At 39.0% G+C, this 19,533-nt stretch overlaps 3 protein-coding genes across 3 annotated transcripts; 1 reads left to right on the top strand and 2 right to left on the bottom strand.

Annotated features, from left to right (window-relative positions):
- The first annotated feature begins 7,048 nt into the window (after positions 1-7,048).
- Positions 7,049-8,313, top strand: LOC143421316 (uncharacterized). The gene is made up of 3 exons (XM_076890450.1): positions 7,049-7,414; positions 7,501-7,618; positions 7,750-8,313. Exons 1-3 carry the CDS (start codon positions 7,313-7,315, stop codon positions 7,908-7,910), a joined length of 381 nt encoding a protein of 126 aa, XP_076746565.1. The 5' UTR covers positions 7,049-7,312; the 3' UTR covers positions 7,911-8,313.
- A 1,368-nt stretch (positions 8,314-9,681) lies between these two features.
- Positions 9,682-10,679, bottom strand: LOC106674685 (C-X-C motif chemokine 10). Its single transcript, XM_024804600.2, has 4 exons — positions 10,532-10,679; positions 10,291-10,417; positions 10,126-10,206; positions 9,682-10,026 (listed from the first exon to the last, which is right to left on the bottom strand). The coding sequence occupies exons 1-4, from the start codon at positions 10,581-10,583 to the stop codon at positions 9,966-9,968; spliced, it is 321 nt and encodes a 106-aa protein (XP_024660368.1). The 5' UTR covers positions 10,584-10,679; the 3' UTR covers positions 9,682-9,965.
- Positions 10,680-13,197: 2,518 nt separating this feature from the next.
- On the bottom strand, positions 13,198-14,181 carry LOC112435702 (C-X-C motif chemokine 10). The gene is made up of 4 exons (XM_024804588.2): positions 14,034-14,181; positions 13,793-13,919; positions 13,628-13,708; positions 13,198-13,528 (listed from the first exon to the last, which is right to left on the bottom strand). Exons 1-4 carry the CDS (start codon positions 14,083-14,085, stop codon positions 13,468-13,470), a joined length of 321 nt encoding a protein of 106 aa, XP_024660356.1. The 5' UTR covers positions 14,086-14,181; the 3' UTR covers positions 13,198-13,467.
- Between the last annotated feature and the right edge of the window lie 5,352 nt (positions 14,182-19,533).

Below are 19,533 nucleotides of genomic sequence, written 5' to 3'. Positions count from 1 at the left end.
TGTAATCACAGCAGATATTGACTGGTGGATCACACTATCTTTTGTTTATGTTTATTTCATTGTTACACTGTAAGAAATATTAGTGATTTGAGTTTGAGTTTAAAGACTACCCATAAGGCAGTGCACCTATAAGAGTTGTGTGAGACTGCAAAAGTGTGTAACATTGTGCTATGTCAATGTATATATTTGCAGATGCAGTAAAGGCGAACTCACAAAGCCACACTGGTTTCAATTTATTTTAATCCAAGTGTGCAACAATAAGACAACCTGACCTCCTGAAATGACACAGGGGGAACTTAAATACTGGTTTAGCTAAACCGAATGAAACACACGGGGGAAAACAAAATGGCTGCCATATAACCAACTAATACAAAACAATTAAACAAACATGAAACACCCCCAGGCAATGAAGCATGTGATTTTATCCAATTAGCTGTCAGTGATACTTCAGCTCTCCAAGCCGTTTGCCACACCTTTTGCCAGACAGGAGGAGAAGCCAAACCCCAGGTAACCCAAACAAAGAAAGATGTATTAATATAACAAAACAGAACTTTGACCTTGCAGTGTTAATATGTGTGCACGCCATATAAACATTGGAAGGTGTATGGAAAAATAAATACATTTAATAAAGAAACAATATTGAACAATAAGTAGAATATATTAAAGTAGTGACTGTAAATTAAACTAAAGTGAATCAACTAGTGGTGAGGTGTGGAGCTTACCATGTGTGGCATGCCATCACAGAGACGGACAACCATTCGCACTCACATTCACACCTATGGGCAATTTAGAGTTACCAATTAACCTAACCCCACTAACTGCATCTCTTTGGACTGTGGGAGGAAGCCGGGGTACCCAGAGAGAACCCGCACGCTTGTGCGGGTTCTCAGGGAGAACATGCGAACTTCACACAGCCTGATGGTGGAATTGAGCCTACTTGCTGTGAGGCAAGCCACCGTGTTGAACCTTGTTGTTATTCTGGTGTAATATTTTTCATCCTGTGCATCATTGTCTCAGTCAGTAGCGGTTTTAGATACGGGCGACACAGGCGGTTTGCCCGGGGTGGCATCACGGGCATCGGCAAAAAAAAAAAAAAATGCTCGTACTCATGCTGCCCCGACGTCAGCCAGGGAATGGCACAGGCACCGATCGGTTTTCTATCGCCCATTTGCTGGGGGTAAGGGCACCCTCCTGCTGCTTCCGACACGGGGAGGAGAGGGCAGGGCGGCGGGGGATTCTCTGGCTGGTTGGAGCAGCATCTAATAATAATCAATTCGCAAAATAAAAACAAACCAACAAACACGAAAACACCAGACATTATAATACAGACTTATAATTTGCACCGATGTTTTTTTGAAATTCTGTACACAAAAAGTGAGCGCGAAAACCCTCGGTGCGCCTGCTTGCTGCTGAAGTCAAAGTAAACTTTATTGTCATCTCCGCTACATACAGTCCAGTATATAGAGAGACGAGACGACGAGGCTCCAGTTACAGCAGTGCAAGTAAACAAATAATATATATATAAGAAGAGTAAGAAAATAAATATACACTTTATGACTCGGGGTAAAGGGATCAATAACAATTTAAAATTTACAGTTTGTTGATTTAAAGTCTCACACACAACCTGTCGAAAGGGGAGGGAGACCTGCTGCTTCCAAATAGAGCACATTTCATTTATAATGTTGTAAATCCAAGCCCATTACGTATTCATGATTTGAACCTTGGGTTGTGTGAAATCCCAGAAATAAACCCTAGACAAAGTGAATCTGTGAACTAAGGTGTAGGTCTATTAGGTCATGTTGTGGTGATCCTCGGGTTGAGGGATGGGTGTTCATACTGGAGTGCAAAATTAAAACCAATGGAAGATGGACAAGAAAAGTTCAAAGCCATCAGATGCTCAGTTTAGAAAAAAGAGAAAAGAAGAGGAGGAGAAACGAGCAAAAGATACAGGTAAGCAGATGTGTCATTGGATAATGGCAGGTCATCCTGAAACAATCAGAATCAGAATACTTTATTAATCCCTAAGGAAATTATGTGGGTTACAGTTGCTCCAAGAAGAAAAGGTAAAAATAGCAACAGTAACAGACTAAACTCCAAACAATACATTATATTACAGATTTTAATATTAATTAGTCATTGTTAATTGTTGATTTGCCCTGTTCTAATTGTATGACGAATTACGATGGCTGTTTGGTGTCCATTTGTATACTATGCATACTCTCTCTCTCTTCACGTGTGTGTGTGTACAACAGTTTTTTGTTAATGTACAATCCTTAATATGTTTTGTGTGTGTGTGTGTGTGTGTGGTGGGGGGGGGGGGGGGGGGGCAGAGGGAGTGTTCGCCCAGGGCGCCAAAAAGGCTAGGACCGCCACTGCTCTCAGTTACATTTTGATCCCATGTAAATGAATTGCCTCAGTTATTCTTCTGAAGTCTAGGCCTTGTATAGAAGCCTTGTATTTCTTTCATGCAGCTATCACTAAATTGGTAGAGATCCCATTTCAAATAATAAAACAATAACTGCTCATTTGCATCATAAACAAGTCATATGGATTGATCACTGTATTCTTTCCCTAAATTAAAGAACATCATGTGTATGTAATGTGTCTTACATAGGTACACAGGAAACGAAGCATAACACGGAAAACGGAAAGTCTCGTCACATGGGTTTTATCATCTGACGCAGTAAGCATCACGCTTATATACACTGCCTGCACAAGTGGCCCCACCCCCCAAGAGGTGTTTTGCAACATTAATTTCACTTTCCAGAATGCCAATGGGTTGGTATACTTTATTAATCCACTGTAGGGAAATTACTCTCTGAATTTAACCCATTCACTCAGTGAAGCAGTGGGCAGCCACCAATCCAGCACACGGGGAGCACTGCGTAGGGATGGTACTTTGCTCAGGGTACCTCATGGTAGCCATTTGGTGGATTTGAACCCCCGATCATGGGGCGAATGGTCAACCTACTGAGCTATTTTTTTTTATTTTTCATTTGCAATTTTGTTTTAATTATAATTATTTTTTAGAGTGGGTTTGCGCATTTCATTTCAACATTACTTCTAGATTTTTAATGTGGGTGGTGTCTGTTATGAACAAGATTGTAAAAGTTTCGAACTAACTCAATACAAACACAGCAGTTCATGTCAGAAAGCCACTCCAGTCACAAAAATGTATTCACCAGACTGAGATTACCAAATGGTAAATGGACTGGTTCTTATATAGCATTTTTTTTACTCTATCTGAACACTCATTCACACAAACACTTTTTTCTATGCTCTTTCATGCTACTACTACTAATTCATCACATACCACAAATGTCAAGCATATGAAACAGAAGGCTTTAAAGTCAGGGTACCTTTATTTAAAGTCACAATAAACATTGTACTTTTGAACTACACAGCGAGTACATAGTAATTCATTAATGTTGTACAATTTTCAGTGTTGACTCTGTGTGTCAGCAAAATAGATTTGAAATAAAACTATTTATACTGTGCACACTCTCAGCTTACATTTAAGGGGGCTGTTGAGAAAGTTTAGCCTATATATTGTGAAATGAAATACCAATTTAATTCAGAAGCTGTGTATGTGAGCCATTTCTTCATTATCTCTTCACACACACACACATATATATACATATATATATACACATACACATATACATACATATACATATATATATACATATATATATACGTATATATACGTATATATACGTATATATACATTAGGGTTGCCAACTCCCTGAAAAATAAATAAGGGACACCTCGTGTCTTCACCCTTCCCAGTGTGGTAGCTCTTTTTTTTGTGTGTGAAATTATTTTTTAACCATTTGACTTGAATTTAATTTAAGCAGATGCATATTCTTTGTGATATGACCATATGGGAAACAAATGATCATTTAGCCATTTATTTTTAGCTCAAAATGACAACATTAACACAGTAAAACAGGTCTCTTTCTTAAACAGAAGCCTGTCATGCTTAGCTTTTGAGGATATAAGTAAATCTTTCTTTAAAAGAACTCTGTCCTGCTTAACTTAAAATTATATAAATTAATAGAAAACAATAGAACAAAATCATTCTTGTAACTGTGCACATTTAGTGCATTTAGTACAACTGGCTTCAGTTGAGGTATTATTTCAGCTTTTCTAAAGCTAATCAGGTTTGTAAACCCACTTGTTCCCATGATTACGCATCATAACTCATCATCATTATTCATCTATGTATTACTTTTATGTATTAGTGATCTATTTGTTGTAATCATCTATCCTTGCAGTTGTTTATTACACAAAATAAGTTATATTATCACACTTCTGGCCACATAGCGCTGATATTCACTGCACATGCCCATATTAACCTTAACCAGAGGGTTTAAACAACAAACCAGTGTTTACATACCATATCTGCTTCTGCCGTGGCCTGGTGGACAAGAAATTGGTTAAGGGTTCCCCGAGCTTTCACGCCCCTCATGTTCTTCATGTGCCCACCACTAGAAGCATGCCTATGGAAAAAGTGCGCCGGCACACAGTGCAGTGCGCTTTAAAGGTGTTATGGTGTATTTTCCCAGCCAGGTGTTTCCCTTTTCCCATTCCTCCCAGTACTTTTGCAGCCTATTTTTCTTTCTCTGAGCGAACAAACATTGCTGCTCTAATGCTGGGCTTACACTGTGCGATTTTTGGCCCATTTTGAGCCGATTTTTGAGTCGTGCGACCGATTTGGTGATCGGCCCGATTTTGGCCTTCATCGTGCATCGTGTAGTATACGTGGGGTAACGAGAAGCGATTAACACCTCGAGCAGCTCCCGATCATCAATCGCTCGTGAGCCGCTCACACTGCTCACGCGCAAACACGTAAACGTCGGTGAAAAAGACGGCGCAGCACGGCAGTGCAGCGTGTGATCTGGACACAAGTGATAGAGGCACAACTTGTAGAACTTTGGAAAGCTCATCCGAGCCTTTTCGATGTGGCATCACAAAATTATCACGACCACAACAACCGTGAAAATAGTTGGATCTACACTGCTGCTCATTCACAGCTGCCTGATAATGTTTTTCATTAGCAATTTAGCAAAGTTGATGGTGGTGGTGTGTCTGTGTGAGTGAAAGACAGAGAGAGAGAGAGCGACAGATTTTCTGTTATAACCTTCATGTTATGGAGGCACAGTGTGAGCACTCAGGTCGCATCAGAGCATCGGGCCGTATAGTGTGAGACCCTGCATCGTGACCTACCAACTTCTAACCCCTGCGAGTCAATCGTGCAGTTTGAGCAGGAGCTGAATAACGTGACTGAAAATTGCACAGTGTCTGCCCAGCTTTAGGTGTACTGTCGTCCGAGACTTGCACCGCAGTGTCGGCGTTTGTTTCCCTGTTGGCCATGCTTCTTGTTGTGGTCATCTGTTGTCTTCCGGTATTTTCTCCGTAAGCGACCTTTCATCGACCAATGAGATGAGCGGTAATCTGAATTGTCATACTCGAATTGTCATAAGTGTGCTGTCAGCTCATTGGTCACAAAGCAGGAGAGGGGCTGGGAATTATGCTTTCCAACAAAGCGTTAATTCCATTAACATTTATAGACTACTTTTGATTCTCACTGTATTACGGGACAAAGTGCGTCCCTTATTAGCTCAATACGGGACGTGTGCTTTTGTTTCTAAATACGGGACGATTCCGTATTTTAAGGGACGGTTGGCAACCCTAATATACATATATATACGTATATATACATATATATATATATATATACATACATACAGTGGGGCAAAAAAGTATTTAGTCAGCCACCGATTGTGCAAGTCCCCCCACCTAAAATGATGAGAGAGGTCAGTAATTTGCACCAGAGGTACACTTCAACTGTGAGAGACAGAATGTGAAAAAAAAATCCATGAATCCACATGGTAGGATTTGTAAAGAATTTATTCGTAAATCAGGGTGGAAAATAAGTATTTGGTCAATAACAAAAATACAACTCAATACTTTGTAACATAACCTTTGTTGGCAATAACAGAGGTCAAACGTTTACTATAGGTCTTTACCAGGTTTGCACACACAGTAGCTGGTATTTTGGCCCATTCCTCCATGCAGATCTTCTCGAGAGCAGTGATGCTTTGGGGCTGTCGCCGAGCAACACGGACTTTCAACTCACGCCACAGATTTTCTATGGGGTTGAGGTCTGGAGACTGGCTAGGCCACTCCAGGACTTTCAAATGCTTCTTACGGAGCCACTCCTTTGTTGCCCGGGCGGTGTGTTTTGGATCATTGTGATGTTGGAAGACCCAGCCTCGTTTCATCTTCAAAGTTCTCACTGATGGAAGGAGGTTTTGGCTCAAAATCTCACGATACATGGCCCCATTCATTCTGTCCTTAACACGGATCAGTCGTCCTGTCCCCTTGGCAGAAAAACAGCCCCATAGCATGATGTTTCCACCCCCATGCTTCACAGTAGGTATGGTGTTCTTGGGATGCAACTCAGTATTCTTCTTCCTCCAAACACGACGAGTTGAGTTTATACCAAAAAGTTCTACTTTGGTTTCATCTGACCACATGACATTCTCCCAATCCTCTGCTGTATCATCCATGTGCTCTCTGGCAAACTTCAGACGGGCCTGGACATGCACTGGCTTCAGCAGCGGAACACGTCTGGCACTGCGGGATTTGATTCCCTGCCGTTGTAGTGTGTTACTGATGGTGACCTTTGTTACTTTGGTCCCAGCTCTCTGCAGGTCATTCACCAGGTCCCCCCGTGTGGTTCTGGGATCTTTGCTCACCGTTCTCATGATCATTTTGACCCCACGGGATGAGATCTTGCGTGGAGCCCCAGATCGAGGGAGATTATCAGTGGTCTTGTATGTCTTCCATTTTCTGATGATTGCTCCCACAGTTGATTTTTTCACACTGTGATGGATGCATGCAACCACACAACTGAGATACTTAGGTAATATTCATGTGGTCTTTTGTCTTATGTTTACGTTATGCTCTAAAGCTTCTGTGATCATAAGTTAACTAATTTGATATTTTGAGTTACCTGTAATTAGTGATGGGACGTTCTGTATCGAGGCTTCGGAGCGTGTGTCGAGTAATGGAGGGGGCGTTTCCGCGAAGCGCGTATCGAGGCTTGCTTCATTTATGGGAGGAGCTGAAAATGATGACGTCCGAAGCCTCGCTGCCCGGCTGTACCACGTGACTGGTTCATGAAGTGGTTCGAACTTTGCCGCGAGCTATGACAGCGATATAAACCCCTCAGACTTCATTCAAAAATGTGGGTGTTTGATGGAGAGTTGCGGTTAGTGTGAGTTTGGAGACCGTTTGGAGGTTTATGAGAGTGAGGAGAGAAAGTCTGGAGAGAATGGAGCCAGCTAAGAAGAGGAGGATGTCCTCCCCTGTGAGGGAACATTTTGATCTTATTCCTCCCAACAAGGTATGTAAATTTCTACAGAAGATGTATTTTCATGATACTGATGGTGCAATACAATTTATGTTAAGCTGTCTTTACTTTTGTACAAGGTGAAGTGTTTGCTATGTGCCAGGGAGCTGGGATATAACAACAACACCTCATCCATGCTTAGGCACTACAGAGCTTTGCATGAGAATAAGGGGAACACCGATTGTGGAGCAAGACCAGGTGAGCCATCAAATGCCATGATAATATAGGATGCAGTAATGTTACTAAATGATATAACAATATTATACAACTGTTATAAGTTACGTGTGTGATATTTATATTTGTGCTTTGTCTTTATTGTCTTTCCTCAGGAGAACAATCTCAAATAGATGAAGACCTGGTCAGCATGGTGATTGAGGACTCACAGCCATTTAGCATTGTGGAGGACAAAGGATTCAAAAGACTTGTTAAATCATTAAATCCTAGCTATGTTCTCCCCACTAAAAAGGTCGTAAAAGCAGTGAAAATTTAGTTTTTACAGAATAAAATGTGAACAGGCAGGACTGAGGCTCAAAGCCTCAGTGTGTAGCTGTCCATACCTCAACGTTACAAAAGCACAACTACTGTCCACACCCCAACCACACCTCACCTCACAGTAAATGATCATTTCCATTTCAAGCATTTCCAAATAATCATTTCCCATACTGCCACTATAAATATACACAGTATACTGCCATCACTACAATATACATGTTTTACACACTCCTTTTGTTGTTGACATTTACAGGCTGTGTGCAAAATGCCACACTCTTCAAATTCATGCCAGCTATTATTTTTACGTCCAGTAGGTGTCCTGCTAGAGCAAATGAAGCTTCATGAAGCTTCGCGTTGGGGTGAACCAATTGGATGAAAAGCTTCAGTGCTTCATGGGGCTTCATCTGCCCATCACTACCTGTAATGCATGACAGCACTAAGCTATAGCCCAAATGGTGGCATAGACTTTGCTTTGCATTGTTTGTTATTTTATATAGGTATATGTTATATTGATTATATTTCTGCTCTTTCTGAGTTACCTGACCTCCGCTCCAGTCCTTCCTGGTTTGGCTGAAAGAGGAGGCTGAGGGTGGAGCTGGTTTAAATGCAGAAGCCAATAAAGTGGACTGAACCATCTATTGTGATCATGCAGGGGGAATGGGGTTCTTCTTGAATGATGGTTGGCTGTTATCTCTTTAGTTTTCACCTTTGGTGTATATAATGGTTTATTCATTTGCTATATAACTGGAGCTGTTTCTCATTTGGGCAGGTCAGTTTGTTGAGTTATGTTTTTGTTAAGTGACTTTTGAGTAGCGTTATGTTATGTTAACCTCTTTTACGGGCCCACTTGGTTCTTAAAAACTTTATTTTTGATATCTTGAATTTTTGTAATCATCTTGTCCTTTTTGGGGGTATAATAAAACCCATTTTTTGAAGATTACATTTGTGCCTGTGTGTTCCTGGCTGCTTGGATCATGACAATTGGTGGCAGCAGTGGGATACAGCCAGTTTAAAAAAAAAAAATACACACACAAAAAAGGTACAGTTTTTTTTTTTTCCCCACTCCTTATTAAACCATGCAGTCTAAAAATGTATGTATTTCATCAGGTGCAACTGTTGAGTTTTTTCTGTTTACAAGTTCAGCATATGAACCAACTGTAGGCAACACCTGAAGGTATGTGACAGGTCTATGTGCAAGGACTTGTATTACTCCAGTATTTGATATGCATGGATCACTCTTCATAAGCAATACAAGTAGCTTTAATTTAGCTATGGTTCTCAGCTGATACAGTGTCCCTTCATAACACCACTAATTAGTCAAAAGTGAACAAAAAGACTAATAGAAAAGAGTAAGATTTCCGGTTAGATTTCCACAGAAGGACTGCTGTTGCTGTGAGGTAACAGTACTAACCATCGTGCTGCATCTTGTTATTATTCTGGTGTAATATTTTTCATTCTTTGCATCACTGTCTCAGTCACATTTTGATCCCATGTAAATGAATTGCCTCAATTATTTTTCTGAAGTCTAGGTTTGCCTTGTATTTCTTTCATGCAGCTATCCCTGATTTAGTAGAGATCCCTTATCTGGTGGCTCACATTTCAAATTTTAAAACCATAACTGCTACACTTGCATCATAAAAAGGTCATATGGATTGATCACTGCATTTTTCCCAGATTAAAAAACATCATGTGTAAGAGTTTAGTTTGTCTTGTGTTGGTACACAGGTACACAGGAAACAAAGCAAAACATGGAGAACAGAAAGTCCCGTCATATAGGTTTTATTTTATTATTTAAAAAGCATATGTACAAAAATGTAAGAAGTTCAAGTCTAGACTATACATATGTTTATATATATATATTAATATATATTAATGTGTATATATATATATATATATATATACACGCGAGGGGAACAAAAATTGCAGAGTAATCATAAAGAATATTGATTGTCTTGTATTTCCGGTGAGACTGAATGAGTCCTTTTAGTTCAACACCAGGTGTCACTTCTGCTGTGCAGTAGGAGTGCAGCGTGTTCGTCACGCAGTGTCTTATTTAGATTGCAGCAGTACTCTGACCAGCAGTCGTGGTGCTTACAGCTCCTTTCTTCCCTTGCCTGAAGAAACAAGTGAGATTATCAGTGACAAGCAACACAGACCTTTAGTTTGTCATCTTCACAGAGTTGTGCGTGCGTGTCATTCTGAATTTGGCTTACTTGTTGTGATTTTTTAGAATGTGTCGTCCAAGTGGGGACTCTGGATTCACACACTTCTTCATATCTGCTTTTGTGGTAACACTGAAAGATTTTTAAAAAGAGGTGTATTAGGAAGGAACTGGAGAACACAGCAGAATCATACCTCAGGTCATCTTGTGGACTCACATGATCTCTGTATGTGGACAGAAGATACTTGGGTAGTGTATCACTGGCTCAGTCTTGATGAGCTTTGGGCTGATCCTGCCAATGTAACTGTAACACTTGCATTTATTAGATTTGCTGGCTGGTTGTCCTGTGTAGGAAAAGACAAGAGCATTACCTGTTGATCAGCAGCCAAAATATCCATAAACAGGATGAAGGGGAAAAAAGAAACAAAGAAGGAAAAAAAATACGATTTTCACAGTACCTTGTGCACCTAGGATAAGCAGGCAGGCAACGAAGGCAGTGACTGAGTTCATAGTTGTGGCTGTAGGCAGATCCGCTGTTCACCGTTTCTGTCTTGAGTATGGCTCCTGATGCTGTGAAGCAGTAAGCAGCACGCTTATATACACTGCCTGCACAAAGTGGCCCCACCTCCAAGAGGTGTTTTGCAACATTAATTTCACTTTCCAGAATGCCTTTCACTTTCTTCTTCTTTTTCCCCTCTGCAAAGCCTGTTTCCGAGAATCGCAGCTATTGAAAAAATGCCTACAGAGGGAAATCTTTTAGGTATATAAATGACATTAATAAGACAGCTCATGACAAAAGCAACTATATATTAATTTAAACTGTTTTGTACACTGCTATCCCTTACACTTTAGCTATCACCATAAAGCTTCCAGTTGCATTTTTAATGTGAGATCTGATTTAAAAAATAAAAAAAAAACAGCAAAAATGATTTTCTCAGCTATGTAGATCTATGTGATTACGCTGACCTCTGACTGTGGCCTTCCACTTTGTCTGTTTAGGTTTTTTCTTTTTTCTTTTTTCTCAAATGTTCTTGTTAGGCTTAAGGATTAAAGAAAACAAATATCCTGCAGAAAGGCTTTCCCCCCTGGTTTTTGTTTTTGGGAGCACTTATGCAAATATGTGATGTCTTGATAAATCAAGCAAATATTTGAAGTTTACACAGCACTATTCTCGCATGAAAATATCTTAAAAGTTTATTTTGTGACCCGGAAAGAGTAATATTTCAAACTCCGCCACTCTGTGTTCCTCCGCCACTGCCTCGTTTGAGTTTTGGACGAAATGGATTCTGGGATATTGCATTTTGTCATTTCGAGCTGATTGGAGACCAAAACAGCCAATCAGATTTTTTTTCATCCAAGTCTGTGATTGGCTGGTTTTGTGGCACAAATATAACGGTGTACAGAAAGAGTTGAGCGCGCACAGGCAGAAATATTGAGAGCACAAGTGCAAAAACTGAGTGACAGGGGCTGCTATTGTGTGTGTATGGATAATAGCAAACACAGAAATACATTTTTTGCACGCAGCAATGAATTTTGTTCACTCAAATTTAGCTTTTCTTCACTTAAAATAAATTTCTCCTCAAATTGCAACACTTACATGTGCAATTTATTTTACGTGGTGGTGTCTATGAACAAGATTGTAAAAGTTTCGAACTAACTCAATAAAAACACAGCAGTTCATGTCAGAAAGCCACTCCAGTTACAAAAATGTATTCACCAGACTGAGATTACCAAATGGTAAATGGACTGGTTCTTATATAGCATTTTTTTACTCTATCTGAACACTCATTCACACAAACACTTTTTTCTATGCTCTTTCATGCTACTACTACTAATTCATCACATACCACAAATGTCAAGCATACGAAACAGAAGGCTTTAAAGTCAGGGTACCTTTATTTAAAGTCACAATAAACATTGTACTTTTGAACTACACAGCGAGTACATAGTAATTCATTAATGTTGTACAATTTTCAGTGTTGACTCTGTGTGTCAGCAAAATAGATTTGAAATAAAACTATTTATACTGTGCACACTCTCAGCTTACATTTAAGGGGGCTGTTGAGAAAGTTTAGCCTATATATTGTGAAATGAAATATCAAGTTAATTCAGAAGCTGTGTATGTGAGCCATTTCTTCATTATCTCTTCATATATATATATATATATATGTATATATATATATATATATACACACACACATATATATATGTATATATATATACACACACATATATGCAATACGAATAGGGGCGTAATTTCCAAGGTGGTTTAGGGGGGTTATGACCCACCCCAGTAATTAGACCCAATCAATATAACCCTCCTCAATAAAATTATGAATTATCTTGCATAAATAGGCTGTTGGTTTTCTTTGCTCATTTTAGTTATTACCAGCAAAATAGTTGAAGTTGCATCTTCAAATTGAAAGTCATCTCACTGTCTAAAAATGTATGTATTTCATCAGGTGCAACTGTTGAGTTTTTTCTGTTTACAAGTTCAGCATATGAACCAACTGTAGGCAACACCTGAAGGTATGTGACAGGTCTATGTGCAAGGACTTGTATTACTCCAGTATTTGATATGCATGGATCACTCTTCATAAGCAATACAAGTAGCTTTAATTTAGCTATGGTTCTCAGCTGATACAGTGTCCCTTCATAACACCACTAATTAGTCAAAAGTGAACAAAAAGACTAATAGAAAATAGTAAGATTTCCGGTTAGATTTCCACAGAAGGACTGCTGTTGCTGTGAGGTAACAGTACTAACCATCGTGCTGCATCTTGTTATTATTCTGGTGTAATATTTTTCATTCTTTGCATCACTGTCTCAGTCACATTTTGATCCCATGTAAATGAATTGCCTCAATTATTTTTCTGAAGTCTAGGTTTGCCTTGTATTTCTTTCATGCAGCTATCCCTGATTTAGTAGAGATCCCTTATCTGGTGGCTCACATTTCAAATTTTAAAACCATAACTGCTACACTTGCATCATAAAAAGGTCATATGGATTGATCACTGCATTTTTCCCAGATTAAAAAACATCATGTGTAAGAGTTTAGTTTGTCTTGTGTTGGTACACAGGTACACAGGAAACAAAGCAAAACATGGAGAACAGAAAGTCCCGTCATATAGGTTTTATTTTATTATTTAAAAAGCATATGTACAAAAATGTAAGAAGTTCAAGTCTAGACTATACATATGTTTATATATATATATTAATATATATTAATGTGTATATATATACACGCAAGGGGAACAAAAATTGCAGAGTAATCATAAAGAATATTGATTGTCTTGTATTTCCGGTGAGACTGAATGAGTCCTTTTAGTTCAACACCAGGTGTCACTTCTGCTGTGCAGTAGGAGTGCAGCGTGTTCGTCACGCAGTGTCTTATTTAGATTGCAGCAGTACTCTGACCAGCAGTCGTGGTGCTTACAGCTCCTTTCTTCCCTTGCCTGAAGAAACAAGTGAGATTATCAGTGACAAGCAACACAGACCTTTAGTTTGTCATCTTCACAGAGTTGTGCGTGCGTGTCATTCTGAATTTGGCTTACTTGTTGTGATTTTTTAGAATGTGTCGTCCAAGTGGGGACTCTGGATTCACACACTTCTTCATATCTGCTTTTGTGGTAACACTGAAAGATTTTTAAAAAGAGGTGTATTAGGAAGGAACTGGAGAACACAGCAGAATCATACCTCAGGTCATCTTGTGGACTCACATGATCTCTGTATGTGGACAGAAGATACTTGGGTAGTGTATCACTGGCTCAGTCTTGATGAGCTTTGGGCTGATCCTGCCAATGTAACTGTAACACTTGCATTTATTAGATTTGCTGGCTGGTTGTCCTGTGTAGGAAAAGACAAGAGCATTACCTGTTGATCAGCAGCCAAAATATCCATAAACAGGATGAAGGAGAAAAAAGAAACAAAGAAGGAAAAAAAATACGATTTTCACAGTACCTTGTGCACCTAGGATAAGCAGGCAGGCAACGAAGGCAGTGACTGAGTTCATAGTTGTGGCTGTAGGCAGATCCGCTGTTCACCGTTTCTGTCTTGAGTATGGCTCCTGATGCTGTGAAGCAGTAAGCAGCACGCTTATATACACTGCCTGCACAAAGTGGCCCCACCTCCAAGAGGTGTTTTGCAACATTAATTTCACTTTCCAGAATGCCTTTCACTTTCTTCTTCTTTTTCCCCTCTGCAAAGCCTGTTTCCGAGAATCGCAGCTATTGAAAAAATGCCTACAGAGGGAAATCTTTTAGGTATATAAATGACATTAATAAGACAGCTCATGACAAAAGCAACTATATATTAATTTAAACTGTTTTGTACACTGCTATCCCTTACACTTTAGCTATCACCATAAAGCTTCCAGTTGCATTTTTAATGTGAGATCTGATTTAAAAAATAAAAAAAAAACAGCAAAAATGATTTTCTCAGCTATGTAGATCTATGTGATTACGCTGACCTCTGACTGTGGCCTTCCACTTTGTCTGTTTAGGTTTTTTCTTTTTTCTTTTTTCTCAAATGTTCTTGTTAGGCTTAAGGATTAAAGAAAACAAATATCCTGCAGAAAGGCTTTCCCCCCTGGTTTTTGTTTTTGGGAGCACTTATGCAAATATGTGATGTCTTGATAAATCAAGCAAATATTTGAAGTTTACACAGCACTATTCTCGCATGAAAATATCTTAAAAGTTTATTTTGTGACCCGGAAAGAGTAATATTTCAAACTCCGCCACTCTGTGTTCCTCCGCCACTGCCTCGTTTGAGTTTTGGACGAAATGGATTCTGGGATATTGCATTTTGTCATTTCGAGCTGATTGGAGACCAAAACAGCCAATCAGATTTTTTTTCATCCAAGTCTGTGATTGGCTGGTTTTGTGGCACAAATATAACGGTGTACAGAAAGAGTTGAGCGCGCACAGGCAGAAATATTGAGAGCACAAGTGCAAAAACTGAGTGACAGGGGCTGCTATTGTGTGTGTATGGATAATAGCAAACACAGAAATACATTTTTTGCACGCAGCAATGAATTTTGTTCACTCAAATTTAGCTTTTCTTCACTTAAAATAAATTTCTCCTCAAATTGCAACACTTACATGTGCAATTTATTTTACGTGGTGGTGTCTATGAACAAGATTGTAAAAGTTTCGAACTAACTCAATAAAAACACAGCAGTTCATGTCAGAAAGCCACTCCAGTTACAAAAATGTATTCACCAGACTGAGATTACCAAATGGTAAATGGACTGGTTCTTATATAGCATTTTTTTACTCTATCTGAACACTCATTCACACAAACACTTTTTTCTATGCTCTTTCATGCTACTACTACTAATTCATCACATACCACAAATGTCAAGCATACGAAACAGAAGGCTTTAAAGTCAGGGTACCTTTATTTAAAGTCACAATAAACATTGTACTTTTGAACTACACAGCGAGTACATAGTAATTCATTAATGTTGTACAATTTTCAGTGTTGACTCTGTGTGTCAGCAAAATAGATTTGAAATAAAACTATTTATACTGTGCACACTCTCAGCTTACATTTAAGGGGGCTGTTGAGAAAGTTTAGCCTATATATTGTGAAATGAAATATCAAGTTAATTCAGAAGCTGTGTATGTGAGCCATTTCTTCATTATCTCTTCATATATATATATATATATATATATATATATATATATATATATATACACACACACACATATATATATGTATATATATATACACACACATATATGCAATACGAATAGGGGCGTAATTTCCAAGGTGGTTTAGGGGGGTTATGACCCACCCCAGTAATTAGACCCAATCAATATAACCCTCCTCAATAAAATTATGAATTATCTTGCATAAATAGGCTGTTGGTTTTCTTTGCTCATTTCAGTTATTACCAGCAAAATAGTTGAAGTTGCATCTTCAAATTGAAAGTCATCTCACTGTCTAAAAATGTATGTATTTCATCAGGTGCAACTGTTGAGTTTTTTCTGTTTACAAGTTCAGCATATGAACCAACTGTAGGCAACACCTGACGGTATGTGACAGCTCTATGTGCAAGGACTTGTATTACTCCAGTATTTGATATGCATGGATCACTCTTCATAAGCAATACAAGTAGCTTTAATTTAGCTATGGTTCTCAGCTGATACAGTGTCCCTTCATAACACCACTAATTAGTCAAAAGTGAACAAAAAGACTAATAGAAAATAGTAAGATTTCCGGTTAGATTTTCACAGAAGGACTGCTGTTGCTGTGAGGTAACAGTACTAACCATCGTGCTGCATCTTGTTATTATTCTGGTGTAATATTTTTCATTCTTTGCATCACTGTCTCAGTCACATTTTGATCCCATGTAAATGAATTGCCTCAATTATTTTTCTGAAGTCTAGGTTTGCCTTGCCAATTGCAACACCTACAGCTGCAATTTATTTTACATGCGCTCAGAATAGTGGCACAAAAATAACGCCATACCACTCTGCCCAGCGCAGAGCACAGGGCTCGCGTGCGGAGTGAAGTGGGGGGAAAAGTGTGAGAGAGAGAAAAAAAAAAAAAAACACGGCTCCTTATGGCTTACGTTGCTCACTTCAAAGAGTCGGCTCTAAGAGCCGTTTCGTTTGCGACCGACACATCACTAGTTTAAAGCATCTTGCCATGCGATTGCATTTGTCTCTAACCATCAGGAACCCTCACGTTAACTTTTATCGAGTGGAAAAATGTTAGCATTCATCCTGCAGCTTCACTGTTTATGTTATGCTAACATAGCTGTGTCCCTAGCGATCATGTAGCACAGCATTATATACCAGCTAGCCCAACTTCATTAACCCTACAAATGTCACTGCTGTTTAGTTTTCTGTCTTCATTTATGTTGGAAGTTATAGCAGAGCTGTACGTTTTAATAATTTCAGAAATCTTTCAGTGAGAACATGCTATATCATGCTAACTTCTGACTCTGTTAAATGTAATAAATTTTCATGGATGCCTGGATGTTAAACTTAATTGTTACACCTGGTAAAGCAGCAATGCTGTTCGTTTTATTAAAAATGAAAGAATTTAGACAGTTTTTAACTAGGGCTGTGCAATATGACCAAAATCTCACATCCTGATATAAGACATCTATCGTCCTGATAACGATATAAATCACAAAGATTTAACGTTTTCTGTAAATTCTGTGAATCTCGGGCACCTCGACTTGCGTGAAGTGTTTCCAGCTGGGCGTCATGTACCTGGAGTCGAGTGTTATAACCGATGCATTAAAGGATGCATTTTTAGACATGACTTGTAACAGTCGCCATTTTTTTTGTGAGTATTTATTACACAGCGTGCTGTGGGGAAAAGCCTGTTCTAATGTTTGAGTCCAAGGTTTATTTTTTAGCACTCTGCAGACTCTTTCACGCAATTCAGTTTAGTTTGAAAAGTCTCAACAGGATCTGGAGCTTTATTGTGAAAGGTTTATGTGGAAAATAAACAACCGGACACGTGATGGTTTTACCGTCATTGCTGCTCACGACAACGCATAAAAACCAGGCGCTTGTCTTTCCGTAGTGTGGTTATATAAAATATAAGAGAAAGAGAGAACTTTAAGAAATTAATATAGCCACTACAGTGACCATCAAAACGATGAAAAAATATTGCCATAAACAGTTTATTTTGCGACACCACGAAACAAACGATAGCGTAAAATGAAACGATAGACACTGTTATATCGTCATCCGATATATATCATTATATCGTACAAGCCTGTTTTTAACTCTCAGTGATGCCGCAGTGTTCGTTTGACTTTGGGACCTCAAGCGGACGGAGTTTTGGACCCAGATTTACGAGCACCTTAGTCCGACAAATACGGCAATAACGACTGCCTGCTTGCACGTTCTACAAAAAAAAAAAAAAGTGCTTTGGTGGGTATCTGACGGACAAACACCAAACCAGTTCCACACCACTGAAGTTGCACCATTTTTACAAACCAATTCTGTTTCATCCGTTTCACTCAACGTTCCGCTTTCCCTCTTCTCATTCTCCGTTGCTGCCATGCTTTTTCCGCAATGTGCATATGAAAACAAAGGCACTGCGCATGCGCATTTTACCCATATTCTATCGCATTATTTTATTTTCGTATCGTTGTCTAACATTGTACCGTGAATGATATAATATGGCCCAGCCCTACATGTACGTATTTAAAATAAAAATATGAGTAACTGTATTCCATTACAATTACCGTTAAAAAGGGTGGTATTCAGAATACAGTTACTTTGTTGAAATAAATGGATTACACGGTATTTTCCTGTTTCATGTTAGGCTAGGCTCTCTCTATTTTTGGTAATTCGACGCCGGTGGAAACCCAAACAAAACACACAATACGAGGCTCTAATGCATGTGTCTCAATCAGAGAGTGTTAGAGTGTTACAGGCAATAACCCTAAATTATGTAGCCTCATTGGCAGTGTAGTCCATGCTGCAGGGAGAATGGACTGCCATGTGAGCTCAAGGGAGGGAGAAAAAGGAGAGTCGAAAGAAAAGTACGAGTTGTCACCGACCACAAACGGTAGATGGAAACATGTAAATATAATAATAACCACTGCAGCCAAAAAGAGAGCCTGACGAGCCCAGTTGTAAGTAAGCTATTAAGACTCGACAGTACGCTGTGTTCGTTTTCCTCCGAAACGATAAATTCCGTTGGAGCAGCCTTTCAACGCCTCTCTCTTTCTCTCGTTAGCAAAGCTGACCCAGACAACAAAGTAAAGCTAGTTTTCGGCTACGAGCCCGACACGGAACCCGACGAATTAGCCAGAGGTCCCTTTACTACGGTTCGGAGCCGGGGACCTGTTTTATATACGCGCGGAATAGTTTTTTATACCAGAGTGCTGCAAAAACTGCAGCCTTACATAATGTCATCCCAACTGTTACTCATTTTATATTAAGATTTAAAAATCTAGTTGGTATTGGTATGGTATAGTTGAATACATTTTAAAAGTAACCTTCCCAACACTGGTCATGAAGTAACCTCTATGCTCAGTCACAACACAACTGTAATTTTGTCGCTTACTCGGCATGTTGTTTTCTAACTTCTGCTTCTGTGAAAATGACACTGACAATATATGTTGCAGCTTTTTTTTTTTTTTTTAATTTTCAGTAGATTCCTCAATACAGCTAAAGAAGAGGAAATGAAATTGAAAGAAACATGCTGATGGAAAACCCCAGTCCCAGTAAACTCCGCAATGTACCTTAAAATACTAAAGTGGTGACGAAACATATATTCACATGTCATTAAATCAGATGTTTTCCAGGAAGAGTTGCTCCTGTAGTCTGAAGCTCACACTTCTAAAAATTATGACATCTGATTTGGATGCAAGTGTAGCTGTATTTGTAATTGAGGCATGTAAGTGTGCTATCACCTTGTATCTTTTTTTTTTTTTTTACCTTTTTCGCCAAACTATGAAAAAGAAATAATAAAATGTTATCTG

Source organism: Maylandia zebra, linkage group LG12, assembly GCF_041146795.1.
Source record: "Maylandia zebra isolate NMK-2024a linkage group LG12, Mzebra_GT3a, whole genome shotgun sequence".
NCBI lineage: Eukaryota > Metazoa > Chordata > Actinopteri > Cichliformes > Cichlidae > Maylandia > Maylandia zebra.
Note: the sequence above shows the minus strand (reverse complement) of the source record. Positions and strands in the feature narration are given on the sequence as shown.

Coding starts and splice junctions, on each gene's coding strand:
- LOC106674685 (XM_024804600.2), bottom strand. CDS start 10,583: ATGAACTCAGTCACTGCCTTCGTTGCCTGCCTGCTTATCCTAGGTGCA. Junction 10,418..10,531: donor GCTTATCCTAGGTGCACAAG/GTACTGTGAAAA, acceptor TTTCCTACACAG/GACAACCAGCCAGCAAATCT. Junction 10,027..10,125: donor ATTCTAAAAAATCACAACAA/GTAAGCCAAATT, acceptor TTGTTTCTTCAG/GCAAGGGAAGAAAGGAGCTG.
- LOC143421316 (XM_076890450.1), top strand. CDS start 7,313: ATGAGAGTGAGGAGAGAAAGTCTGGAGAGAATGGAGCCAGCTAAGAAG. Junction 7,415..7,500: donor ATCTTATTCCTCCCAACAAG/GTATGTAAATTT, acceptor CTTTTGTACAAG/GTGAAGTGTTTGCTATGTGC. Junction 7,619..7,749: donor CGATTGTGGAGCAAGACCAG/GTGAGCCATCAA, acceptor GTCTTTCCTCAG/GAGAACAATCTCAAATAGAT.
- LOC112435702 (XM_024804588.2), bottom strand. CDS start 14,085: ATGAACTCAGTCACTGCCTTCGTTGCCTGCCTGCTTATCCTAGGTGCA. Junction 13,709..13,792: donor TGTCCACATACAGAGATCAT/GTGAGTCCACAA, acceptor AAAATCTTTCAG/TGTTACCACAAAAGCAGATA. Junction 13,529..13,627: donor ATTCTAAAAAATCACAACAA/GTAAGCCAAATT, acceptor TTGTTTCTTCAG/GCAAGGGAAGAAAGGAGCTG.